At 47.7% G+C, this 26,808-nt stretch overlaps 2 protein-coding genes and 1 long non-coding RNA gene across 5 annotated transcripts in view; 2 read left to right on the top strand and 1 right to left on the bottom strand.

The window, feature by feature from the left end:
* Positions 1 to 4,934, bottom strand: part of ERBB2 (erb-b2 receptor tyrosine kinase 2) — a 56,947-nt gene extending 52,013 nt beyond the window's left edge. Inside the window, exon 1 of the mRNA XM_033168928.1 lies at positions 4,733 to 4,934. Coding sequence (XP_033024819.1) covers positions 4,733 to 4,817 — 85 coding nt within the window. The 5' untranslated portion in view covers positions 4,818 to 4,934. The remainder of the gene's footprint in view (positions 1 to 4,732) is intronic.
* LOC117058045 lies at positions 2,160 to 5,387 on the top strand. Its single transcript, XR_004427832.1, has 2 exons — positions 2,160 to 2,464; positions 5,082 to 5,387. It is a non-coding gene; the product is annotated as an uncharacterized LOC117058045 (long non-coding RNA).
* A 7,999-nt stretch (positions 5,388 to 13,386) lies between these two features.
* On the top strand, positions 13,387 to 24,419 carry PGAP3 (post-GPI attachment to proteins phospholipase 3). 3 transcript variants are annotated; one of them, XM_033170127.1, is made up of 8 exons: positions 13,388 to 13,627; positions 15,369 to 15,466; positions 16,321 to 16,443; positions 18,220 to 18,282; positions 19,085 to 19,146; positions 20,163 to 20,299; positions 22,712 to 22,916; positions 23,883 to 24,419. In XM_033170127.1, exons 1-8 carry the CDS (start codon positions 13,438 to 13,440, stop codon positions 23,941 to 23,943), a joined length of 939 nt encoding a protein of 312 aa, XP_033026018.1. In that variant the 5' UTR covers positions 13,388 to 13,437; the 3' UTR covers positions 23,944 to 24,419. The 3 variants fall into 3 exon arrangements, 2 of the variants coding, with proteins under 2 accessions (XP_033026018.1, XP_033026017.1); XM_033170126.1 differs by having other exon boundaries at positions 13,389 to 13,627; positions 16,291 to 16,443; XR_004427879.1 differs by lacking the exon at positions 20,163 to 20,299 and having other exon boundaries at positions 13,387 to 13,627; positions 16,291 to 16,443.
* Positions 24,420 to 26,808: the final 2,389 nt, after the last annotated feature.

Here is a 26,808-nt window from a genome sequence, read left to right as displayed (position 1 = left end):
CTGGTTTGGGTCTGTCAAATAGGTTTTGGGGTCTGTTCATGATTTATAAGGGCTTTTAAAAAAAGACACACAGGTTACCAAAATAATCCTTACCACCAGTGCTTTTTTCTGGGAATACTCAAAGGTACGCAGTACTGGAACCTTTTCCCGCCAAATGTTAAAAGTGCGGCACTTACTGTAACAACTTCATGGTGAGTACCGACACCTTTTTTCTCTTAAAAAAATAAAAAAGCAGTGCTTACAACAACCCTGCCAAGTGGACCAGCATGACTGTAGCATATTACATATTAGACTGCAGAGATGGCCCAAGCATAATCTTGGCATTCACATGCTTTTGAGCAGAACCCTGACTAAAATCTTGTTTGAATCTGCAAAGCACACCATGTTTTTACAGCTCAACAGCTATCTGCATTTAAGTCTACCTCTGGAGTATGCAAGTTTTCAAGTCATACAGCATTCTTCAGCCAAACAATACAAAGGCTGCAACACCTAAAAAGGGAAAGGTACCCCTGACCATTAGGTCCAGTCACAGACGACTCTGGGGTTGCGGCGCTCATCTCGCTCTATAGGCCAAGGGAGCTGGAGTTTGTCCGTAGACAGCTTCTGGGTCATGTGGCCAGCATGACTAAGCCGCTTCTGGCGAACCAGAGCAGTGCGCGGTAACGATGTTCACCTTCCCGCCGGAGTGGTAACTATTTATCTACTTGCACTTTGACGTGCTTTCAAACTGCTAGGTGGGCAGGAGCTGGGACTCAAAACCGCCTCCTTCATTGGCAACTTTTTAACTGACTGGTTCATCCTAATTCTACACATTTCCCAAATATCCAAATATGTGTGACAGTGTTATTTGGTTTAAAATTTAATATGCAGGATTTGTGGGTTGTGAACACATTTCTTAAATCCCTGGCCACAAACAATTCTCATGCACCTGGAGGTAGGAAGAAAAGCAAACAGGAGTCTTCGAGCCCCAGCACCTCTCACTTTGAAACTGAACCACTGGGTTTTCTTAGAGGGATTATTAAACAAAACAAAAGATGACGAAATCCAAGGGATTATAAAATTATTTACAAACAACACAGCCTTTGCCTGCTGTACTTCACAGTAAAAAGAGCCAAAGAACAGCACGCAGCAAAGCAAGGAGCCAGTAACGACAAGAATGGATGATCAAATAATCCCCCTTGTGTCATTTACAGCATGTTGTTAGCATATCTTCCCTTGCCACATCAGAAGTTTTGCAACATTCCAGTAAACCCCATCAAATTTTCCTTCCTTGCCTAAAATAACATCATCAACTCAAGTCAGATCTTTGGTCCAACTTAAGTCTCAACTCTAAACATTTAATCGTTCTCGTGTGTGTGTGTGTGTGTGTGTGTGTGTCAATTTACTAGAGCCAATTTGCCAGGGTTGCTGGCAGAATTCACATTCTCCATTCAAGATGCAGAACCAGGCCAAAATGCAAAGCCCAACCAACACCAATGAGAACAGTTCCCCTTACTCCATTCCTACATGCACATCTCTTCAGATCTCTAGAGACAAAAAGCTGGCTCAATCAATGTGGTGAATATATGGCCTCCACTTCAGGTATTATTTGTATAGCCACTCTGGAGGTCTCTGCACTAAATAGTGACTGTGGGATGCAGGGTAGACAGCATCAAATCCATTATACACTTATCAAACCGTCCAGGATACAGTTTCAACCTCTTTGTTTTGCTTGCACAAGCCCTGCTCCTCTGAGTTTAACATCAACTTGGCATAATTTAATCAGTGAAGTCCCCACGAACACAACATGAGAGGTAGGGGAAAGCTTCATCAGCTGAATTTCTGCAGCTCGTGCTCTTGGTTCCGTTCAGGCATTTGATTCTTCCCTTGGCAGGGTTCCTTGCAGCAAAACTAGATGAACATTTCTGTGTTTGTTTTGCAATCAAACAATTAAGAACATCAATCATAAAAACCACAATGCAAAAATTAACCCACAGTTTTACAATAGCTCAAACTCATCAGATGAAAGCTCTTATGGGAATGTAATATCTTATACCGAGTCAGTCCATCTAACTCCATATTGTCTCCCACCTGGAGAGGTCAGGGATCAAACTTGGCACCTTACATGCAAAACAGATGCTCCCCCCCCCCCAGCTACAGTGCTTCTCCTAAATAAAGATGACTTTACATATCTTCACCTACTCTCCAAGGATGGTCCTGTGTGGTGGTGCTTCCTTTGAAAAAGGACTGGAAACTCCAGCTAGCTCAAAACAGGTCAGCAAGATTCCCAAAGGGGAGGATGATAGATACCACGCCATAGTATGCCAGTGTTTTTTCATCTGCACTGGTCCAATTCAAAGTGCTAGTATTAATTTTTTTTAAGCCCTAAATTATTTGGGACCAGTATTATTGGCATCTGTCCATCTCAGAAGACAATGGAATACGCCTCCAGAGAGGCTCACTGAACACCTACTTTCAGCACCAGGTATATATCTCTTTATTCACACATACTGTTTAACAACTATGGTTTTACTGCATTTTAGTCCTTAGATCAGTTTTGTGTCCATCCACCCCTTTCCTGGTTGTGTTTCACGTTTTTATTGCCTCTTGATGGTTTAATTTTAATTTTTGGTGCTGGTTCAGTTTCCTGCATTTGCTGTTTTTGAACGTCCGATTGTAGCCTCATTTTATTGATTTTAAAACTGTTGAACCACCCAGAGTGGTGTACAGCAATTTAAAATCACCACCCACACAATATATGTACTATGTTATCAACGGAGCTCAACAGGCCACTGTTATTCATCGTAATTCACCCTTTACCCACCCCATTTCCCTTGTAGCAGCAAAATAAAGGGAAAGGATACCATATTTTCAATCCTCCGCAAGCAGGCAGCCCAGGCCCAAAGCAATTGGGCTGAACTGCACTTGAGGAATCAGCATGAAAATGGTATAGTCCATCCAAGGGGTAGGGATGACACACTCACATGACAGAAAATACCGCAAAATGACTGGGCAATTGAAATAACCGGACAATTCATAGCTCACAGACAAGCAGAAAGTAGACTGTAGGCCACTATCCCATTTAGAGTAGACCGCCCCGGGGGATCAGTGGCTCTCCATATTGCTTCAGGACTCCCCATGTCAATCAACCCCAGGCTGCACAGTCCATGGTCAGGATGGTGGAAGTTGTAGTCTTACAACAATATGATACCTCAAGAACTGCCTCCTTCCATATGAACCTACCCGGGCCCTGAGGTCATCTTCTGAGGCCCTTCTTTATGTGCCTCCTCCATGGGAAGTCCGGAGGGTGGCAACACGAGAACAGGCCTTTTCTGTGGTGGCTCCCCATTTGTGGAATACTCTCCCCAGGAAAGTTCTCCTTTTATACACCTTTAGACTCCAGTCAAAAACGTTCCTTTTCAACCAGGCCTTTGGCTGAGTGACATCCGATGTCCTTTCAAATGTGTTGTGGAAATGGAAGGGATTATCGGTTTCTTGCTGCTACTATTTTTACTATGTCTTTCAGGTTTAAAAATTGTGTTTTTATGCGGTCAACCGCCCCAAGATCTGCGGATGATCTGCAAATTTACAAAGTTCTTCAACAGACAGATGTGCTCATCCAGATGTTGCTTTCCTTCAACTCCTCTCCTCCTTGCCCACTGGCCATCCTTGCTAGGCCTAATGGAAGCTGCGGGTGGGCAACATCTGGGGGGGTGGGGGGCAAAGGTTCCCCACTCCTGCCATAAGGCACTTCTTATGTTTTTAAGTAAAGACATTTGGGGATCTCTGGAGCAATGCCCTTCGGCAAGTTTTGACACACGGCGGGGGGGGGGGTGGCCTGTTGGGGATTTAAGTCACTTTAACTCGTCGAGACTGAATGAGAACAGGTCCCGCTCCGTCCAGCACCATCTCCCGCCTCCTCCTTCCCAGGCAAAACCCTCCCCTTCTCTCTCACACACACACATACACTGCAATGTGTAACCCAAACAAGGCTACATCGTTTAACTCTGCCCTAAGCGACTCAAGGTCTCTCCACCGCCCAGCTTGCAAGCAATTGCTAACGCAGATCAGAAGCGCCCTGCGCGAGCCGCGCAAAAACACGCGTCGCAAGGTTGGCTCTGCAAACATGCGCCCTTTTCCCGTGCAGCTCGGGCTTGGGGGGGCGGAAAGGGGGCAGAGAGGGCGGCCGCCGACATCTTCAAGGGCAGCTAATCCGCGCCCCAACGAGTTCTTAATGGGCCCGTTTCCTTGAAGGCGCGCGTGGCCCGAAATCTCGGCGCAACCGACGATCAGAGGAGCGGAAAGTTCTCTGTGGCCCCATTTCCCAGACCCACCTCCCACAACGTTTTGAACAATGCAAAGAACTGAGCTTTTGTCGATCACCCTCCCCCCCACACACACACCCCCAGACACACAAACACACCCTACCCCGCCCCCCGCCCCGGCGACCGACTCCGATCTGCGTTGACCCGGAGACCAGGAATTAATTAATTAATCAAAAACACGCGGCTAATTAATTAAATAATCCCGCCCCGAACGAAACCCGAAAATCAACAAGTTTGCACACATAAGTTTCTCTCCTCTCTCTCTTTTTCTTCCTTCCAACTTGGAGCCCCCTTTCTTGGTTGCAAAATTGGCTGAGATATTTCTTCCTGGACGCCTTCCCTCTTCTTTTTCTTTGCTTCTCTCTCTCTCCCCCCCCCCCCCGCCCCAATAAACAGAAATAGAAACAAACGTAAGGGTTGAAACTTACCTTCCGTGCTCCAAACAACTCCTGGACAGACCGAAACCAAGAAGAACCCCATGCAAAACCAGCAGGGGCTGGGAATGGGCCCCATTGTTTTTTCATTGCAAATCCCAGCTCATAATTTCGTCCGGGGAAGAGCAGGAAGGTGGGTGGAGATTTTTGTTTTTGTTTTCTCCAACCGCCTTGGCAATCGTGCCCAGTTTGCTTTCTCGAGTTTCGCTTCTTCTTCTTCCCCCTTTGCACTTTTCTTGGCAACCCAACTTTTCAACCCTTTTCACTTCCTTTACCAAAAAAAAAAAAAAAAAAAAGGCCACTACCAGAAGCCACCACCTCTTCTCACTCTCTCTCCCACCAGCACCAGGCGTCGGGAACGCGCTCCGAGCGCGCTCCGGAGCAGGATTCCTGCTCCCTCGGGAGTGGCAAACGAGTTCTTCGTCGGAGCACGCCAAAGCCGTTCTTTGCCTCGTGGGAAATCAAAGCTGGAGAGAGGAGAAAACTTTGCGAAACGTTTTGCTTCGCCTCCTCGCCGCTGAAGGTGGAATTCCTTTCCCTTCTCCTTGGGCGATTTCTTTGGACACTTTCCAGTTCAGAGCATCGACCTTGAATGGACAAAGAGAAGGGAAATATATATATTTCTTGGAATTAAATTAAATGCAGGCTACGCTTGCCAAATAATTTAAGGTTGGGGAGAGGAAAGTACCGGTATATAAATCTGGAGTGGGTTTTTTGTGGGTGGGTGGGGGGGGAGAAACAGCTGTGTGATAAGTAGAACTGTCCAATATTTCAAAAGACCTTAATTAACTGATTAGGGAGGCAAATAATTAATATTGGTTATTTGAATACTGTAAAATAACAGGATTTCGGACCGTCACCGAAAATCGGTGTACTGTACTTAGTTGCTCTTTGAAGGACCTTACGATTCAATAAAACACATGTGATTTCTTGAGAAATCACAATCCGCTCGAGCCAGCTAGCAACGGAAACCATAATTTAGAATCATAGAATTGTAAACTTGGAAGGGACCTCGAGAGTCATCTAGTCCAACCCCCTGCAATGCATTTGAAATATCAAGATTACAAAAATCCTAAAAGCAAGATTCAAAGGAGCTTTAACCCATAACATGCCGGTAGCTCACAGCACCCTGGATGTTGCCTCTTATGTCAAGTCAGACCAATTGGCCCATCTAGCTTCCTGCTGTCTACACTGGCTGGCAGCAGCTCTGGTTTCAGGCAGGAATCCCCTACCTGTGGATGCTGGGGATTGAACTCACATTAAAATTCAGCCTCATTGCGGTTGTATATAATAGGGCTTAGGCTCAAAATAAGTCTGTACTGGGCTGCAGCTTGAACCACTTAAAGCTGGCAACTTATTATTTATTACACTTACAACCCAGCATGCATACGTCTCCTTTTATCCTCACAACAACCCTGTGAGGTAGGTTAGGCAGAGAGTGAGTGACTGGCCCAACATCACCCAGTGAGCTTCATGGCTGAGTGGGGATTTGAACCTTGTTCTCCCAGATCCTAGCCTAGCCCTCTAACCACTGCAAATTTCTAACGTAATTCTAAAATGTACTCGGGAGAGATCAGCAGTCATGTAGTAGACAAATCAATCTAAAATGGGAAGGACAGAGAGATTTCCAGAATAGCCAAGGTTCAGCTCCAGGACTTGTTGCCATTGACAAGGCTCAAACCCCATCTGCCCTATGCATTTAAAGCAGTATCATACCACTTTAAACCTGCCCCCAGCCCCAGTTGTGGGAAGCATAGTTTAAGGGTGCTGAGATTTGTTAGAAGATCCCTTTCCCCCTCATAGATCCTTATTTCCTAGAGTTGCCTAGAAAGAGTGATTTTTATTTTTGGTTAAGCCACTTTGAAAATTGTAGCTCTGTGAGGGAAATAGAGGTCTCCTAGCACTTTTCCGCACCTTTTGCAAACTACAGTTCCCAGGGTCCTTTGGAGGAAGTTGTTACTGTTTCAACTGGTATGATAGTACTTTAAATGCATAGTGCAGATGGGGCCTCGGTTCTGCAAAATGATATTCAATGAACATTTATATACCATTTTAGAAAGATCAAGACATTTTGCGTGCTAAGTACTGTACAGTAATCCTTACAAAAACCCCTGTAAGTATTGCACTTCCCATTCTGCAGAAAGGGGGGGGGGCTAAGAGAGAGGAGAGGCTTACCTAGCAACTTCATAGCTGAGATTCAGGTCACAATCCTGCATCCATTTCCTGAAAGTAAAACCACTTGTACTCAGTGGGACTTATTCCTGAGTTGATAGGATTACAGTACATGTCAAGTGTACCAAGAATTTCCAGATTTCTTAGCACAATCTCTTGACCAGGACTTTGTACCATTAATGTGAGGTACGTGTGCAGATGGCATTGCCTCTGGGCATGTGAAGGCTTCTAGATTGGAGGGTGCCCGCTGTTGGGCAAGCTTGAGTCCTGGGCCCTTTGCACTTGCAGGAACAAAGCAGTTCAAACTGTTTACATTTTTAGTCAATCACGTAAACCTGTCTGACTATGAAAAGAGACAGAAGAGTGACTATGCAGAAGATGAGTATTCTCGGGTGGGGTGGGGTGGGGAGTTAAAAGCCAGCACAATACAGGACTGGATTACCACCACTACCACCCCCAGAAATGATCTGATGAAGAACAACACACAAAACACGCCCCCTGCAAAAAGGTTCCAGCAAGTAGGTAAGTAAATGTGAAAGGAGAACTCAGGGAAGTAGCCGTAATAATTAATTGGTGCATGGTCCCGATAGAAAGCTCTCTTGTCCACACCCTGAAGAAGTGAACAGGAGAGCTGTGCAAGAGGTCCTGCTTGCAAGGAGGAGCACGTCACTCCCAGTTGCGACATGGCTCATTTACAGGCACAATTCAAAGTGCCCTGAATGGCCGAAGATGAGTATTTACCTAAAGGACTTCCTTCTCCCTGTAGGAACCTGTCCGAATCTTGAGCTCTCCGCGAAGGGCCCTTCTCTCAGTCGCTTTGATATCTGAGGCGTGTTTGAGGAGGGTCAAGAGGCGGCGGGGGGGGGGCTTCTTCTCAGTATTGGCACCCCCACCTTTGGAAAGCACACACACATACCTTCATCCAGGTAGGCAAGAGGCATTATCTCAGGTCAAGGATACATTCCAGCCAAAAACAAGTGAGGGGTCTGAGAAGTGAGAGGCCAGAGAGGGCATGGCTTAAGGGAGAATCTCGGGGGGGGGTGGTCTGGAGGTATTTTCTCCCTGGCCTAAGGTTCTCCCCTGCCTGCCCCAGTTAGCTCTGTGCAGTCGTTCATCCTGACCAACAAACATCTCGGGGGCTCAAGGCGTGTACAAACCCATTCCTCTTTCCCAACACTCCAGGCAGCTAGTGCTTGTCATTGTGCCGTGACAGGCTTCCACCAATTTATTATTTTCCCTGTGGCCTAAGAGGGAGTTACATGTACAGAGCCTCCAGCTGTAGGGACCCTCTACCTGGAACATAGAGCTAATGTCGGAAGTTGGTGTGATAGCAGGTTTAGTCTGCGAGAGTAGAGAAAATGTTTCCTCCCCCACCCCCACCCTGGCCAAAAGCCTTGAACTGAATAGGGGAAATGTTTCTCCTTGGATGCTAATGGTGGGTTTTTTTTTCCTTTTTGGTGCTTACAAGGAAGCTTGCTGCTCCTTTCCTTGGTGTGCAGATCATAAACCCTCCAAATGGCCTTTTTATGTCTGTATTCCCTTTTAAAAAAAGATATATAGGCAAGAAGAAACCCAGCATGGTCAGCCTGAAACACTCCCCCCCCCCCGCCGCCAACTGCCTTCAAAACACCAGGGTGACTGTTTTAAGAATCCCTCTCTTCTTCTCGATCCTCCCACAGCCTTGCTGCTCTCCTCTGCCTAAACCCCTTTTCAGGAAGAGCTTCCCAGATGCTTTGAGCACTGCTGGGCTTGTGGCAAAATCCTGACTCCTGACGGATTATGAGAAAGTCATGCGTGCAGCAGACCTTGCCAGTTTGCTGTACTTCCTCGCTCCTTTTGGCAGCCTCGCTTTGCTGCCAGTTGTGATCAGGGCTTTGCTGGGCTTGCTGTGTAGTTTCTCTCTGTGTGCTTCTGTCTCAAGATATGAAAGGCCAGTGGGTGGGAGACGACTTTAGAAGAAGGGGCAGTTGGCTTGAGAGACTGCACTCTGCGGAGGAAATTCTTGGAACGTGGAGGAATTGCCAGAGAATGGGTTCTTTCAAGGCTTTCTTCAAACCCTGCAGGCAGCCAAAGGCTCTGTGTGTGTGACTTTCTTGTGGTGTTAACTGATTCTTTTCTTTCCCCTCAGCCGTATTTTTTTTCCCATGCCTTGCAGCTGTTTGCAAGGAGTGGGTTTTAATTCCCCGGTTTCCACCTGAAAGAGAAGAGACATTTACCTTTGCAATCCCAGCTGAAAAGCATTGCAGAACACCAGGGCATGGAAAGAATATCTTCCCTACCAATATTGGGCAATGGGATATAAAAGACCTTAGGAAAGGGACTGATTTTTTAAAAAGCCTTATCATCATACAGACATTATGTACATTATGCTACATTTACACAGGAATCAGCTGCTGGTCACCAAATCTTAAAAAGGTTGTTCCAGAGCTACAAGAAGCATTTAAAAGGGCCAATTAATAGCACAATCCTATGCAGAGGCAGACATGTCTAGATTTACTGGCTCAGACCCTAATGCAAGTTAACTGAAGGAAGTTTATGAAATGGAAGTTTCACATCCCATCTCCCCACAGTAGTCAGCTGTGCCTTGCCAAAAGCATCTCTGGAGATTTGGGGGCCCTCCTGTATAATGTGGGATATGGAGCATGGGGAGCTGCTGAAGGTTGGAAGGGGCCTCAGGGGTCATCCAATTGTTGTAAGAATATCAATATCTTTATATACCTAATAAATGTTCACAAGTGTGCCAAGCAAACAAGGCCACATGTCTCAGGCAGACAGTCCTGACACCATTTTGACTCCTGGCACCATTTTGAATCTCAAAACTGACCAAATGTTTACCACATGTTTTTCTCCAATGAGGGAGGGGGTGAGGGAACTTCCCAGTTGCCCAGGAATTAAAAGAATTAAAACCGCTGGGGGGGGGGGAGGGATGTAGAGCAGGAGCGTTGAAGCGCCTGCTTTGCCTCCCCTTTCCCCCTTCCAGCGGTTTTTTTTCTGTGTGAGTGACGGGCCAGCGAGGAGGGGGTGTCATGCCAGCGTGACGCCCCCTCCTCGCTGGCCCGCCCCTCGCGCCGAAAAATAGCCGCTGAAAGGGGGAAAAGGTGGTATGCCCCCATTCGGGGCCCACCCGCCTGGTGGGGTAGGGGGGCATCCAAAGTGTCACCCCCCTCCCCTGGAACCCGGGGCGGATCGCCGCCCGTCCCCCTTGCTCCGCCCCTGGAGAGGTCCACACAATTTTAAGTGATTCCATCTTTCCCCTCACAGCCTCTAATCCTCCAGAGAGGTTTTCCAGAAGGCACAGGTGGTTACTTGGGGGGGGGGTGAGGACAGGAAATCTTTCCTTCTGTGAACTTAACTAATCTTGGGATCCATGCTACTGCTTTCATTGGGCTGTCTGTCCACCTAATTCTGCACGGAATGAGGCTGTAAAAATATTCGAAAAACAGAGCATGTTGCAGCTTATGTGGGGTAGGGAAGAAGGCTTAAGACGCGGCTTTTTGGTTTTAATCCCCCCACCCCACCCTATGACGATGTAATCTCAAAATTTATAAATTGATGAATGATATTGAGATAATGAATAGGGAGATAGAACTATCTCCCTCTTTCAAAACACGAGAACCCTGGGTCATCCAGTTCAGGCTACTATCGGGCAACAGGTTCAGGTCTGACAGGTATTCAGTGGAATGCATAATTATCATATAGAATGTATTTAAATTAACGTTGGAGCTGTAATCTCTGCAGAGCAGCCCTTGGAAGAACATACACATGAACCCCGGGACGTGTCTACTTAGAAGTAAATTTTATTGAATTCATTGGGACTTGGTCCCTGGCAAAAAGGGCTGCCACCTTGAAATATTGAATACAATAAAATGCATACACTATCCTAGCAGCAGTCACTGAAAAATAAAATTTGCCACAATTCATTGTAATGCTGATGCAGTCATAACCACTACCATAGATTGTTTTAAAACAATTAGTTCACAGCTATAACCATAGCTGTCAAGTCTCCCTTTTTTTGCGGGAAACTCCCTTATTCCAAGCCGTTTCCCGCTGCTATCCCTGATTTTTTATATCCCTTAAATTTCCCATATTTCAAAGGGAATATTCCTCTCCCCAGGCACATCTCTACCCTGTGGCGCCAGTGGCACGGAGAACCAGGGCCGGGTGGCAAGCTGAGTGTCCGGGAAGGAGAGTTGGAGTCCAGGGAGAGCAGAGCTGCTCCCCCTCTGCAATCCTAGAGCGCCGCTGAGGGAGGAGGAGGAGCCGGAGGAGGAGGAGAGTCCACCACCCACCCACCTCCCCGCCCGCGCAGCTGGAGGACCATGCTAGGGAAAGAGGCCACACTTCCCAAACTTCCTGCCCCACGTTCCTCAACATCCAGCTGCCGAGCGCGCGCCAAGTGTGGGGAGTGAGGAGAGAGCCGCGTCATAGACCCGTAAAAGTTCTCCTGGATCTGAAAGCGACCTATTGTGTAGCGCAGTAGAAAAACACCAAGAGGTGGGCTCCGTGGGTTGCCCGTGAAGCCGCCTGGACCTTTAACTCCCACCCCACCCCACCCGAGTGCGCCTCTTTCTCGCTCCATCGCCCCCAATAATCTTCGCAGGGACAGCAAGAGCCGCGTGGCTCATCCCAGGAAGGAGAGGGGGGGGCAAAGCAGGCAGAGACAGGAGGAGACGGCAAGGGAGGCTTTTTTATGGGGGTGACGTAGAGAGCTTTCTCTCCTTCCTCCGGTGGGTCTCTAACCCCCACCCCCAACCCTAGATTTGTTCCTGGTGAGTTCTGGCACCTCTTTCTCTAGAAAAATAGCACTGGGAGGACATTAAGCATCATATTGTTTGGACTACGTAGTAGGCAGAAGACCAGAGGCCTGCCTTAAAAGGAGTGGTGGGGGACTTTGTTGTCCCAGAGTGGTTGCAACTCAATGTTCTTCTCTGAGGGGTTGTCCACACTGGAGTTTAATGGGAATTTAAAGTTGCTTATGTCTCTGTTTATTTAGCAATGCCCTCATGATGCCCTTCCCCACTCAGCCCCTATCTCACACATTCAGGCCCAGCAACTATTAGACTCAGGGCTATTAAGTGGGGCCCAATTTGAAGCAGTGGGGCGTAACTTGATTTTTTTTTCTTGTAGCACCTCAGTTCACACCCAAAGTCTGCAAAATCTTATAGATATAAATAAAATCCATCTAGATTGCCTTGGTGCAGGGTGCCCCTTAGGAGCGGTCCGCGGGGCCCAAGTTGGCCCAATTGCTCCAATTGCCTTAAGGTCAGCCCTGATGAGACTGTGTAGGGGTTGGACTGACAAGCCCTGCACCTTCTAGGTCCCTGATGTCACCAGAGTACAGACTCAAGGACGTGTTATGGGAATAAAGGGGGGGACTTATTGGAAATCAGTTTTGTCACCTCTTCCCGCCAACCCCGGGACAATGAGCCCAGCCACCTTTTATTCACAGTCGCATAAGCACTACACTACAGCATGGCCTGCACCCAATGTTGTTTTTGTACAATCTTGTTTGTCCTCAGTAACCAAAATTATATTATCAACGTATACAAGCAGAAAAGTTGTTTTCCTTCATTTGCAAGGAATCATACAAAACAAAGTGGCACTAATAAAGAAACTTTCCAGTGTGGCAACAGAAAGCAAACTAAAAATGCTTTTGCAGTTGATCAAAGCTATCCAGCAATATCAAATTATAGGAAAACTGGTGCTATTAACAGTAATTCTTCTGGTTGGTTAATTGGTTTGGCAACTTCCAGGCACATGATGTGTGATGCTAATTATTTTCCCCAAGAGTTAAATGATAATTGATCAGAGGCAGCTACCGGAGAGCTATGAGATTCAGGTGAGGGTGAGGGTCAGATGACTTGTCAATCACAGCAGGTATATAAGAGGATGAGCTATGAGATTCAGGTGAGGGTGAGGGTCAGATGACTTGTCAATCCCAGCAGGTATATAAGAGGACGGGGGTGGGGGGGTTTGCACATGTGCCCATCAAGCTGTGTGTGGGAATTATCCCTCTGTGTGTGGTGCTGTCAGGAGGGGGTCATGCAAATGCTGCCTCAGGCATGTGGCCTATACATTCATTCTAGAAACCTGCTCTGAATAAAGGAATTTTCGAAAAGCAAAAATAAGGGCAATAAAAAGGGACAGGTTTTTTGTGGGGGGTTTTAAAAGGAAAATTGGGACAGCTGGAAGAGATTTTAAAAAGGTAATTTTCAAGAGAAAGAGAGATGGCAATACTGCTTGTAAGTGGATGAGACACTATTGTACCGCTTGAAGGGGAGGCAGAGATGGGGATTCTCTGCTTCTAACTGGAAGGGGAAGTTTCTCCCAATAAGTCTCTCAGGCCTCTAAGTAGAACAAAGAACTACATCTCCCACAATCCCCTGCCCTAGCCGCCAAGGCGGAACCTTTGCGCGTGCGGCTCGGGTTTCCCCCAACTCTATGGCTTTCCACCCAGCTGCTTAAAGCAAAGGACCGTTTCCGGTCCCCAAACCAGAAGTGGAGCTTGCAGCCTCCCGGCAGGCGGGATGGCGACTCGGACCGCGCTCCTACTGCTGCTCGGGGTGGCGGGCGCCGGCCCGGCCCCCGCCCAGGCCTCCCGGGGGGACCGAGAGCCCGTCTACCGAGAATGCTTGACGCAATGCGAGAAGCGCAACTGCTCCGGGCCCGGGCTGCGGCACTTCCGCTCCCACCAGCCGCTCTACATGAGCCTCACAGGTACTGCAAGGCCCCCCGGCTGAGGGAGGGCCACGCCCACTGCCAAGGACGAGGCGCGAGGGGCGTGTCCGCGGCACGATCGTCCTTTGCATAGCCACGCCCACGGATGACGGTGCCCCGCCCAGTTCTCCCCATAGGACGGCTTGGTGGCACCGCCTACTCGCCCTCCCGACCAATTCCTGACGCTCTTTCCCGCTACCCTCTGTGGGAGGGGGTTAATCGCGGACAGTAGCGTCTGAACATATGCAGAGTGCATTTTCCAATTAAATTGGCAATTGTTCTTGGGTGTAGTGCCGATCTGGTGTTGCCCCCCCTGCCCCTCTTAACAGTGCAGTCCTACTCAGAAGTAACCCTCACTAAGTTCAATTTGCAAGGAAATGCACAGGGTTGCAGCCTGGGGCTACAGAGCAGCGAGGCTACGCACACAGCTGTTGCACTGCCGCATCGTTGTATGCAAGCAGGACTCTGCTATGCCCCCCAAAGGGCTGGTGGGGCGTCTGCTCCGTCTCCCTGCTTCAGGCCTTGCGAGCTGCCTCTTGTTTATTATGGTTGTTTTACTTATTTAGGCTGTTCATATCTCATCCTGAATTAGGGAGAGTAGCCATTCCTTGCCCATTATGTAAAGGCAACTATTTTCTAACGTTTTTAAAGTATCTCTCTTCAAGTGAGATTCCCTCGCCCCCCCCCCCCATTGATTTATTTCTCCCAGGTTTCTTATGGCGCTTTTTAAAGTGAGCCCACGGAGTGGCTTGTTGTAGCATTCACTGCTAGGTATGTGGTTCAACTCCTTATCTGCCCTCCAGGTTTCTTGGAGGTTATAGTAAGTAAGTGGGAAGTAGCCACAATTCTTTAATTAACTAGGTTGCTTGTGGGTGGCATAACATGTACCATTGTTTACATGCAGTTAGATCTTATGTACGTTTATTCAGAAGGAAGCCTTCTGAGTTCAGTTATATATACTCCCCAATTAAAGCAGGCAATGTAATGTTGTGGTTAAGAGTGTTGGATAATCTCTGTTCAGTCTTGAAGGCCACTGGGTAGCCTTTGGCTAGTAGCTATATCTCAGCGTAACCTGCCACAAAGGGTTGTTGTGAAAATAAAATAAGTGTATATGATTGCAACCTTAACATCCCTCACTCTGCCTCTCTTACTCAGAAAACCTTAACCCCTCTTGCCCATTACATCTCCTATTCAATAGTTATATACGTGTGGCAGAACTGGCAGACCCAGGTTTCAAACATACTGTACATTTAATTTTGAGAAATCCACATGGCAAGGGAGTTGGAACCTGTGGTCCTCCAGATCTTGGGTTACAATTCCCACCACTTTGAATGCTGGCTGGGTCTGGTGGCAGTTGGAGTCCAATAACATCTGGAAGGCCCCATGTTCCATACCGCAGCCATACGGGTTATCAGATTGTAGCTCTAATAGATATATTATATAGTTGCATTTGCAGGTTTTCTGATTCCAAGCAGAACACATGCAATATATGCTTCATTTAAAACAAACAAGTTAACTGTCAGAATTCATCTTGGCAACAAGTGGTTTGCCAGGATGAAATAAAATCAGACATCCATAAATTATGGTCCCTTAAAATAAAAAAACTTGGCAAATCTGAGTACCCCCCTGTCCCCACCTTGGCATTTTAAAATTAATTGACGGAGTTCCATTACATTCAGGCATTAGGCAAATAAATTCATTTGCACTAATTTTAATTTGTCCTCCCCCAACCGTATTCTAGGATGGACCTGCAGAGATGAATGTAAATATGAATGTATGTGGTTGACGGTGGGCCTTTACGTCCAGGAAGGCTACAAAGTGCCTCAGTTTCATGGAAAGGTAAGCAACGTTCGTGTGCAACAGCTGTGAAACGTTCCATGTTCGGGGTCATTGGGATAGGAATTGAAAATGAAGCTGTTATCATAATGCTGTTTTACAAACATATGGCACAACTGCATCTGGAATACTGTGTACCGTTCTGGTTGTCTTGCCTCAAAAAGGATATTGCAGGTTTGGAAAAGTTTCAGAAAAGGGAAACCAAACACAGCAACTGATCGGGGTGCATGGCTGTCGCATACCTACAGCATCCTCCCAGAGTTGCTTTGCAAGGCTCGGATCTGGGGATAGTGGCGCGAGGAAGGTGCAACAACCATGCCGCTCAGGGCTGGTGCGTCGGTGCACCCACACACCGTGCATGGCTTGGAGACACGCTCCACCACCATGGCAGGATTCAGGACAGATAAAAGAAAGTACTTCTTCACATAACACATAGTTAAACTGTGGAACCTGCTCCCACAGGAGGCAGAGATGTCTACCAGTTTGGATGGCTTCAAAAGAGCTGCCCTCAACAAAAAAACCAGAGCTTGAAATTTAACCAACTTAGTTGGTAGTAACTTCGAACTCTCCTGGGCTGGGATTTTGCTTTGTAGTGGAGGTTTCTACAAAAATGGGTCACCTGACATGGTTGTGTTGTGATTGACATGTGGGTGTAGCCCTCCAAGGGTGGTGGTGGTGGTGGTGGGGAGCCCAGGATCTGTCCCACTGGCCAAATCCAGTTCCCCACCATTGGCTCAAACCGTCCTGAAATAGCATGTATACCTTCTCATTTCTGGTTGATGACATATTTTTCTTCTCCCTCCCTTGTTTTCCCACCCGACCCTCAGTGGCCCTTTTCCCGCTTCCTGTTTTTTCAGGAGCCTGCTTCTGCCTTTGCTTCGTTCCTTAACGGACTTGCCAATTTAGTGATGCTGAACAGATATAAAGCTGCTGTCCCCCGTTCTTCTCCCATGTACCATACCTGCATTGCCTTTGCTTGGGTAAGTCATTCTGGATGGTTAATTTCTCACCACTGCAAAGTGGGTGCTTTAGCTTCCTTCTCGTCTTTTCAAAGAGGTGGGAAACGTGGAGAACAGAAAAGACAAGGAAGGCTTCTTGTTGCTTGAGATCTTGATGGGAAGGGGGGCACAGAGCAGCGCATGGAAACGCCGTTTACCTTCCCGCCGGAGCGGTACCTATTTATCTACTTTCACCTTGATGTGCTTTCAAACTGCTAGGTTGGCAGGAGCTGGGACCAAGCAATGGGAGCTCACCCCGTCGCGCTGACCTTCTGATCAGCAAGCCCTAGGCTCTGTGGTTTAACCCACAGCGCCACCCGCATCCCCTAGCTCAAGACCACCCCCCAAAACATCATACATACATCACAGAAAGAGGTGGTCCCCAGCAGAAATTTGAGTGTGTTGCTTCTCTCCTGTCTGCCAGTATACCTGATAATGACTTAACTGATTGCCTTTTCTGGGTAGCCTGGCCATTCCTTTGAGATTGTAAAAACTTAGTTCTTGAATCTCTTACGCGTATTGATAGTGTGCTCAGCTTAACAGATACTTGCCAGGCTGTATTTACAGGGAGGTGTAAGCCCATACAGTCCAAAGACAATTGGAAAGCTTTTCCCATCTGAGGTCAATTTAGGAGAGTCAAAATGGCTTCAGGATTGCTCTCTTGTACTATTTCAGACATATGAGACGCGTTGGGTTAAACCACAGAGCCTAGGGCTTGCCGATCAGGTCGGTGGTTCGAATCCCCTTGACGGGGTGAGCTCCCGTTGCTCGGTCCCAGCTCCTGCCAACCTAGCAGTTTGAAAGCACATCAAAGTGCAAATAGATAAATAGGTACCACTCCGGCGGGAAGGTAAACAGCGTTTCCGTGCACTGTACCAGAGCCAGTGTGGTGTAGTAGTTAAGAGCAGTTAAGAGCAGAGGGAAGGTAAACAGTGTTTCCGTGCGCTGCTCTGGTTCGCCAGAAGTGGCTTAGTCAAGCTGGCCACATGACCCGGAAGCTGTACACCGGCTCCCTTGGCCAGTAAAGCGAGATGAGCGCCGCAACCCCAGAGTCGTCTGTGACTGGACATAACGGTCAGGGGTCCCTTTACCTTTACCTTGAGCTACAGGGTAGGCAATTTCAAAAGTCTCTGTAAGAGCTTGCACATCAATGTTCTTTGTTCCTCCTCCCTCCTGCGTTTGTGTGTGTGTGTGTGTGAGCACCCTGTTACAACAATTTAATAAAGATCAAGCTTACTAGCTGCTTTGCTTCTCAATATTCTCTGGTTTGGCCTGTTACTTTCTCCTACCAATAGAGAACCTACATAAGGACTCTATACCGGCTCTTGGGTGCCCCATAAGGGAAAAGGAGCAGTTTTTTCTTATATCAATTTCTATCAGGCTTTTTCTTCTACTCTGCAAACAAATTGTGTTTTGATTTGGAAGCAATTTGAGGAAAAGGATGGGATAGAATTGATAGATGATAATAATAATAATAATAGATAACATGTATCTAGGACTTTTTGAGTGTTTCACATACAGTATTATTGCAGCAGTCTGATACACTAAAGTAGCATGATTCCTCTAATTTTAAAGATAGGGTGGGACTTGCTTCTGGGTTTGTTGGTTTAAGAACCACATGGCAGTTATCCTGGTTATCCCAGAATGGCTCGTTTTTATTACTTCTGTGGTAGAAGCCAGTTTTAACAACCTAACATCATAGAATGTGGTATTTTCAGGATAACCATTTCTTTCCCTGCTCCCTCACTCCCCCTGCAGGTTTCTTTAAATGCCTGGTTCTGGTCTACAGTTTTCCATACTCGAGAAACGAATCTAACTGAGGTGAGCAATTTTGCTCTCATATCATGAAAAATGTTGGTATGGGGCCCGGGGGAATTTTGAAGGCATGGCAGAAACCTCTCTAGTGGGTTAAAAAAAAAAAAAGATAAGGTAAATGGTAGGAAAAAAGGAAGTTATGTGAACCCTAGGTAAATAGTGCAGCCAGCATGACAGCATAATCCTAACTATGTCTATTCCAAAGTAAATCCTATTGAATTCAGTGGGGGTTTATCCCAGGGAAGTGAGGTTAGGATTCTAGCCTGAGACTTTGTTTCAGATATGTGTGCTCAGGATCATAATCTCGTCAAGGTGTTTTTGAGGTAGGATAAGAGGACAGCTATCACCAGAGCCAGTGTGGTGTAGTTGTTAAGAGCGGTAGACTCGTAATCTGGTGAACTGGGTTCGCGTCTCCGCTCCTCCACATGCAGCTGCTGGGTGACCTTGGGCTAGTCACACTTCTCTCTTCCCCACTCACCTCACAGAGCGTTTGTTGTAGGGGAGGACGGGAAAGGAGAATGTTAGCCACTTTGAGACTCCTTTGGGTAGTGATAAAGCGGGATATCAAATCCAAACTCTTCTTCTTCAGGAAGAACCTCCCCTGTTGGGTGTTAAAAATACTACTAGTAGGCTTCTGAATATTTGCAGGCCATAATCCTAGGGGAAAGAGAGAAAACTTTCAATGCAGTTCCATGTTACTGGAGAAAAGCCATGAATAAACATGAATACTACGAGGATTTTCTGAAGAGAACGTGTAGCAGTGAATGAGAAGTGGCCCCAATTTCTAATGACCTTTCTCTTCCCACAGAAAATGGATTATTTCTGTGCATCAGCCGTCATCCTTCACTCTGTCTACCTTTGTTGCGTCCGGTGAGTTTCTCTCCTTCTTAAGAACATAAGGAGAGCCTTGCAGCTGGAAAAGACCAAAGGCCCACTCAGTTCATTGTTCTGTTATCCCACAGTGGCCAAGCCGACGGATGTGGTTGGCACAAGCCCAGTAGCACTCTCCTATTTGCAATTGTATCTAATCCCTTTCCTAAGTGACTTCTGTTGGTCACCATCTTCCAGTGACAGACTTCACCACTTGCTCTGTGAACATAACTTTTTGTCTGTCCTGCCTCTCCCACCTTTCAGCTTCACTGGTTGTAATGTTATGGTGGGGCGGGGAACTTTTTGGGGGGTCCACGGGCCAGATCTTTATCAGCCTTGCCCACCTGTCGAAACCCCTTGCGTGGCTTTGCCAGTATCCCCAGGCTCCCCCTTTAAGCCCCCGACCTGGGAGGTTTAGGAGGGGGAGAGCGCAGAGAAACTTGCAAAGGCTTTCAAGCAGCTCCCACACTCCCAGTTCAGCCTCCAGAGCTGTTGGGAGCAGCTCACGTTTCCCTTTTTAAGTGAGTGGGTGAGTGGCAGCAGCAGTGGATGGAGTCTCCCCTGTCCTCTCGCAGCTCCCATATTTAGCTTTTATTGAAAAAACGGGGCACCTGCAAAAGGGCAGGTTGAAACCGCAAGAGGAAATGTGTGCAGACAGGATATGTGCAGAAAGAGGAGGAGCGACCCAAGGACAAAGTAAAAGAGCAGCGAATAAAGACAGCTAGTGGGAACTGGCTGGGCCTTTTGGGAGTTGCAGCTGTGGCCAATCGGGCAAGAGAAAAAATGCCTTTGTGTTCCGTCTGCTCAAGTTTCTGAATGGCAGGATCAGCCCATAGATCAGGGATGGGGAGCCTGTTGATGGGCTCCAACTGGACTCCTTTGTCCTTGACCCTTGGCTCACATCTGGAGGGCCCCCATCCCTGGCCTAGACCTGGAGGAACGAGTCCAGAAGTGACCCAGTTCCTACAGCTCTTGTGAGTTCCTTCAGCACTGTCTCTCTCTTTCTTTTCTTTCAGGACTCTGGGTCTGAAACGTCCAGCCTTTGCCACCGCCATAGGGATCTTCCTGCTCCTCTTCCTGGCCTGCCATGTGTCGTATCTGACGCTCGTGCGCTTTGACTATGGTTACAATATGGTTGCCAACGTGGTAATAGGTGAGGGCGGTGGAGCAGTGTTTTTCCCCTGTGGCAGGTGTTGGTTGGTGTGGAGGTGTAGCCCAGCAGATAACCTTTGTATGGCCTTCTTCCATAATGCCCCCAACCTCTCTTAAGGCCCCATGTGGTGTAGTGGTTAAGAGTGGCAGACTCGTAATCTGGTGAACCGGGTTCGCGTCTCAGCTCCTCCACATGCAGCTGCTGGGTGACCTTGGGCTAGTCACACTTCTCTGAAGTCTCTCAGCCCCACTCACCTCACAGAGTGTTTGTTGTGGGGGAGGAAGGGAAAAGGAGATTGTTAGCCGCTTTGAGACTCCTTCGGGTAGTGATAAAGCGGGATATCAAATCCAAACTCTTCTTCTTCTTCTTCATCTGCACCAATCAGTATCATGCCACTTTATATGGTTGTAGATTCTCCTTCAATGAATCCTGGGAACTGCAAATGGTTAAGGTTGCTGAGAGTTGTCAGGCAACCCCCCCCCCCCAATCCCCTCACAGGACTGCAAATTCCTGGGAAGAGAGGTTGGCTGATTCAGGTCGGAGAATCTCTGACAAGTCCTTCTCTGCATCTGGCCACAGAAAGGCAACGGAGAGATCATTTCCCATCGTTCTGTTTCTTAACCTGAGCAAAAGATTGTTTTGTGGAGATATGCGAGCCATGCTCATAGCAGTGGGGTGTTAGGGGAGGGGTAGCACCTCTGGTGGGGGACATGTCATGCACCTTCTGGGGTGGTTTGCTCACCTTTGGTCCCCAGCCTGCACTCAGTTCTCACCTGTGGCTCCTAGAAGATGTCAGCATGTGACAGCGGCCACACCCCAGAAACAGCTTTGACTAAACCAGGTGAGGGTAGCCGATGGGTCTCAATCCTTCGGTGAGTTAGGGTCTTGCCCCTTCACGCAAAGACAGGCTCTGGCAGATTGAGCGGACGAGGCCAATAGTGGGGTCCAACAGTCAAGAAGGCGGTTTCTGCACATGCAGTCGAGGGAAGCGAAGGTCAGACGGGGCTCGTCCTCCTGGGAAGGTAGTCCATCTAGAAGGAGGAAGACTCTGATCCCAAACCTCTCCTGCCTAGTGGCATTTCTTTGGGAGGAGAAAAGGCTGAGGAACAAACCCTACACAGACCTGGAGTGGAGTCCCTAAGACTGTTGGATGGCGCTTTGTATGCCCCCTTTTGGCACCTCCTGCAGCCAAGCTGGTGCCAAACGTATTGCTCTGCTTTCCTTTGGAGCATATCAGCGAGGTCAAGGTCTTGTCGCCTGGGCAGCCAGAACCTCCGTACACACTGCCCAGGCTTGTGCCCCAGGGAGGTCACTTTAGTGCCGCCAACGCAACAGTTTGACTTCACCCCCGAAGGCGCACTCCATTGTCTCTTGAGACAGACAGATGCCAACTTGCAACCTTGCTAAGAGCAGTATGTAGCTACACCCTTTATAAACACACACACACCAAAATAGCTGTTAGCGTGACTTGGAGGCTGCATCTGTATTGCTGGAACATATCTCCCTTACTCCTTCCCTGCACTCACAGGGCATTTGTAGTATAGAGCACCAGGATAGCAGCCCAGGACCCTCAGGGCAGGTTCCCTGGGATCTGTGGATTCACTGGGTGCAGGGCCAACCAGCAAGAAAAGGGCACCTCAGTTATGGTTGTTCAGCATTATAGAGGCAAAGAGAGAGCAGGTCTGTAGATCCCTAGAGCCATGATTTCCCACAACAGTGCAAAAGCTTGTGTTGTTACATATTTGCCCAGAGGTTCCTCCTCTGACTTATGGCCCCATCAAGGCTCGGAAGCAGAGTCACCACTTGCAGCTCCCCAGATCTTTCTAGTTTCCTCCATACTTTCTCAGTGGGTGATTCTGGGGGTTGTATGCATGGGGAGGGGATATTGCTGGCATCCCTTGGGATTTGGTGTTGAGGGGCAAAGGGTCTGGGACCCCACAGCTAGTTCTCCCCTGGCCTCCTCGCTGGCCCTAGTAGGACTAATTGAGCCACCTAGCCCTGGTGACTATATAATGTTTATTGGGTGGATTTCCCCCAGATTGATTTTTGAACTTTGGATTTTACTGTTATTCATGCTTTTCTACTGTATTTTATGCTGCTTTTATTTTGTATTACTATTAAGTGTTTTAAATTTGTTGTTAGCCGCCCTGAGCCCGGGTTTCTGAACCGGGAAGTGTATCTGAAGAAGTGTGCATGCACACGAAAGCTCATACCAAGAACAAACTTAGTTGGTCTCTAAGGTGCTACTGGAAAGAATTTTTTATTTTGTTTTGACTATGGCAGACCAACACGGCTACCCATCTGTAACTGAACCGGTTTATTTATCTATCGCCATAACATGTCTTAAGTTCCTGTCCCACTGTGACTACTACCAGGCATGAAGCGCCGTCCTCTTTCTGCCGTACCTTGCAGGCCTCCTCAACCTCTTCTGGTGGCTGGGTTGGTGCATGAGGAACCAGCAACGCCTGCCGTACGTCTGGAAGTGTGTGGCGGTTGTGCTTCTTCTGCAAGTCTTGGCCCTCCTGGAGCTCCTGGACTTTCCACCTTTGCTCTGGGTCTTTGATGCCCATGCCATCTGGCACATCAGCACCATCCCTGTCAATATCCTTTTCTACAGGTCAGCCAAGTTTGCTTGCTTCTCCCTTTGCGGGTGGGCCTTCTTGCCTTCTTGCCATTGGTTCTCTGTGATTGCTTGTCAAGGCGCTGCTTGGACTCCCAGCTCCCATCAGCCCCAGCCAGCATGTCGACGGCTCAGGGATGATGGGAGTTGTGTGCTCCAGCAACATCTTGAGTGTCACACACCCACCCACCACTGATCTATTTATTTTATTTTATATCCTGCCCTTCATCCAATTCAGGGAAGTTCACAGCACAAAAATACAAGATAAAAACACACCATAATAAAAACAAAAACCTATACCACCACCTCCCACTTCACTCCCACAAACACATTTAATATAGGCCTGGTTGAGGAGGAACGTTTTCACCTGGTGCTTAAAGGTATATAATGAAGGCACCAGGCCGAACCTCCCTGGGCAGAGCATTCCACAAACGGGGAGCCACCACAGAAAAGGCCTGTTCTCGTATTGCAACCGAAACTCTCATGGAGGAGGCGTATGATCTACAGCAGTGGTTCCTTAATACCGAAATATGGAGTACCCCCTTGTTTTTCAAAAGCCAAACCACGGGCCCCTTACTTTTGAAAAGTTAAATATCTTTAAGGTAGTTTTTGTTATGTGAATGCTGCCACTGCAGGGCCACCACCAGGAAGGACCTGTTTCATGTGCTCACCAGCTCTAATCATTTCCACCATTGTGGCACACAAGCAGGACCTCAGGCATGGACCTTAGATTCGAGGGAGGGCAATATGGTTGCTGCACCTTCCTTGCAGTTCATGTAGCTGCTGTTTCTGGAGACTTGCATTTCAGGGTTTTCATACATCACCAGGAAGGCCTCACCTAAGGCAGGTTCTACAGGTTGGAAGACAAGATGGGCACATTCTAGTTCTAGGCATATTGGGTAGCTCATTCCATCCCTTCACTCGCCAGTAAATCCAGCAACTTCCTCTTTCCTCTCCTCGCAGTTTCCTCGTCGACGACAGCCTCTATCTTTTGAAGGCCAACTCCATCATTAAAGTAGACTGAAGGGGCTGGTGGAGCACAGCTTGGAGAACAGCACTGGTCTTGATGGAAGACATCCATCGGTTCGTTTCCAGCAGGAGTGTGCTGTGTTCTGAGAACTGGTGGCAATTTGCACTTCCTGTTTCTGCCCTCCTGCTTCTCCAGGATCCACCTGTGGGTTCTGCTGCCATGGTGTCCTAAACTGACAGTCTGCCTTTCTGCTGGATGTATCAGGATATACATCTCGCCTCTCCTGAAACTTGCGCTCGAGTTCCGCGCGCTGCCTTCCCAAGTCTTTTCATGCTTCTCTGGGGAGATTTTGCTCGTGGCTTGTCCTAGTCGATTCATTTTCAAACATTTGTTTTTATTATCCCGCCCTGATTAGCTCTATGGTGTTAGATCTGCTGGTCTAATATGCTTTTGCTAAGTGGACTTCCAAAGGCAGCATGGACAATGCTTCTCGAAGCAGAATTTTCAGAAGCCTTCTTTGTCATGTGCCATGAAATGTCAACTGTTTCAGAGAAGCAGTCCCGACATGCTGTTTCATTGACAGGTTGCCTTCTGTTCTTTGCCAGCTCCATCAGGTAATACTGCTCAGCGAACCCTACTTCTCCACCTGTCGTGATAAAAACAAGAGCTAAGATTCCAGGTTGCGGTGACTTCTAGGAAGAAAAATGGGGCTGGGCTCAACCTACCTAGAAGATTTCCCCACTGACCTCGAAGCTTTGTGCACATACTCCTCAGTGGTGTGAGCTCTCTGTACGGGCTCAGATGTACCTCGGTTCATTCTGATTGTTTCAGAGCTGAGTCCTGGCATTAAAAACCAGGGGTTGGGCCTTGTCTCAAATTAAGTCTGTGCAGAATGGAAAAATATATATTTAAAAGACTTCTTTAAAAAAATAACCAATTGGGGTGAATCTCTGAAATTTTTCATTATGAAGACTATTCCTTCCAGTCTGTGGAAGCTGTATTCATCTGTTTAAGCTGATATGCGATTCATGGGGGGAATAAATGGCATTTCTCCTTTCCCTTGACACATCTGCTCTGTTTTTAAAATAGATGCGGACTGCAGTGGGGTATGAGAGAGAGAGAGAGAGACTTGTCTTGCTGTGTCCACCAAAGTTGCATCTGGTCTACTGACCTTGGGAATACAGTGGTACCTTGGAAGTTAAATGGAATCCGTTCCGGAAGTCCGTTGGACTTCCAAAACCAAAGCACAGCTTCTGATTGGCTGCAGGAAGCTCCTGCAGCCAATCAGAAGCCGTGGAAGCCCCATCAGATGTTCGGGTTCCAAAGAACATTCGCAAACCAGAACAGTCACTTCCGGGTTTGCGGTGTTTGGGAGCCAAAACATCCAAGTACCAAGGCATTCGACAACCAAGGTAGAACTGTAAGGCCTAATTGTATCCTCAGCATCTCTGAAATGCATCATGGTTCCATCTTAGATTACAGTGGCTAGCAGCCATTCCTGGAGACCATTTAGCCCCCTACGAATTCTGGGGCAGAGATCTCAACCTTGATATCTCCTCTGTTCATTTGGTGTGGCCCTATCACCTTTTTTTGTCTTTCGGAAAGACTTGACGTTGCAGAAGATTCCCTTTTAAGGTGGGGCTGCAGATAAACTGCCTCAATATTTCTGGCAAAGCCAACTGATTTGGCAAACCTTCCCAGAGATTGGGGAGGGGGGGAGGGGGGCAAGTTCCCCATGACTCATCCTAATGACACACCCCTGCAGCCCTGAAATGGCATCAAACTTGGCACCACTCCAGGCGTCGGGTTGCAGCACTTTCAGCAAGGTGTGCACGAACTCTTAAGCGTTTCCTGCCAGAAAAAGAAAGAGACAGAGAGAGTGCAGCAGGAGGAAGCCAAGACTGTCAAGGGTGCTTCAGAAAGTGACCCAAGACAAGAGAAGAACTAAAGGAACAAAGGAGAAGACCGGCTGGTTCGCTGGTGTCAGGTGTTCTATGACTCTAATCAGCCACCAGGTGGCAATGGAGGCCAGTGGTGGCTTGCCAATGCCTTTTAGAACATGGGTAGGCAAACTAAGGCCCAGGGGCCAGATCTGGCCCAATTGCCGTCTAAATCCAGCCCGTGGGAGGTCTAGGAATAAGCGTGTTTTTACATGAGTAGAATGTGTGCTTTTATTTAAAATGCATCTCTGGGTTATTTGTGGGGCCTGCCTGGTGTTTTTACATGAGTAGAATGTGTCCTTTTATTTAAAATGCATCTCTGGGTTATTTGTGGGGCCTGCCTGGTGTTTTTACATGAGTAGAATGTGTCCTTTTATTTAAAATGCATCTCTGGGTTATTTGTGGGGCCTGCCTGGTGTTTTTACATGAGTAGAATGTGTGCTTTTATTTAAAATGCATCTCTGGGTTATTTGTGGGGCATAGGAATTCGTTCCTTTCCCCCCAAAAAAATATAGTTCGGCCCCCCCACAAGGTCTAAGGAACAGTGGACTGGCTCCCTGCTGAAAAAGTTTGCTGACCCCTGCCTTAAAAGGTACACTTAAAAGGATCTCAGAATTGTAGAGTGGCTCCCAAGGGGTCATCTAGTCCAACCCTCTGCAATGTAGGAATCTCAACTAGTTCATACATGACAGGCGGCCATCCAACCTCTGCTTAAAAACCGGCAAAGTAAGGGGAGTTCACTACCTCTCGTGGGAGTCTGTTCCAGTGTGAAACATCTCTTACTGTCAGAAAGTTCTTCCTGATATTAGGTAGAGTTTCCTTTCTTGTAATTTGAAGCCACTGCTTTGGGTCCTAGCCCCTGGAGAAGAGGAAAACAAGCTTGCTCCCTCTTCCACATGACAGCCCTTGAGATGCTTGACAATGGCGGCCATATCTCTTCTCAGTCTCCTCTTTTCCAGGCTAAACATACCCAGCTCCT

This window comes from Lacerta agilis, chromosome 14 (assembly GCF_009819535.1).
Source record: "Lacerta agilis isolate rLacAgi1 chromosome 14, rLacAgi1.pri, whole genome shotgun sequence".
NCBI classification, from domain to species: Eukaryota; Metazoa; Chordata; class Lepidosauria; order Squamata; family Lacertidae; genus Lacerta; species Lacerta agilis.
Note: the sequence above shows the minus strand (reverse complement) of the source record. Positions and strands in the feature narration are given on the sequence as shown.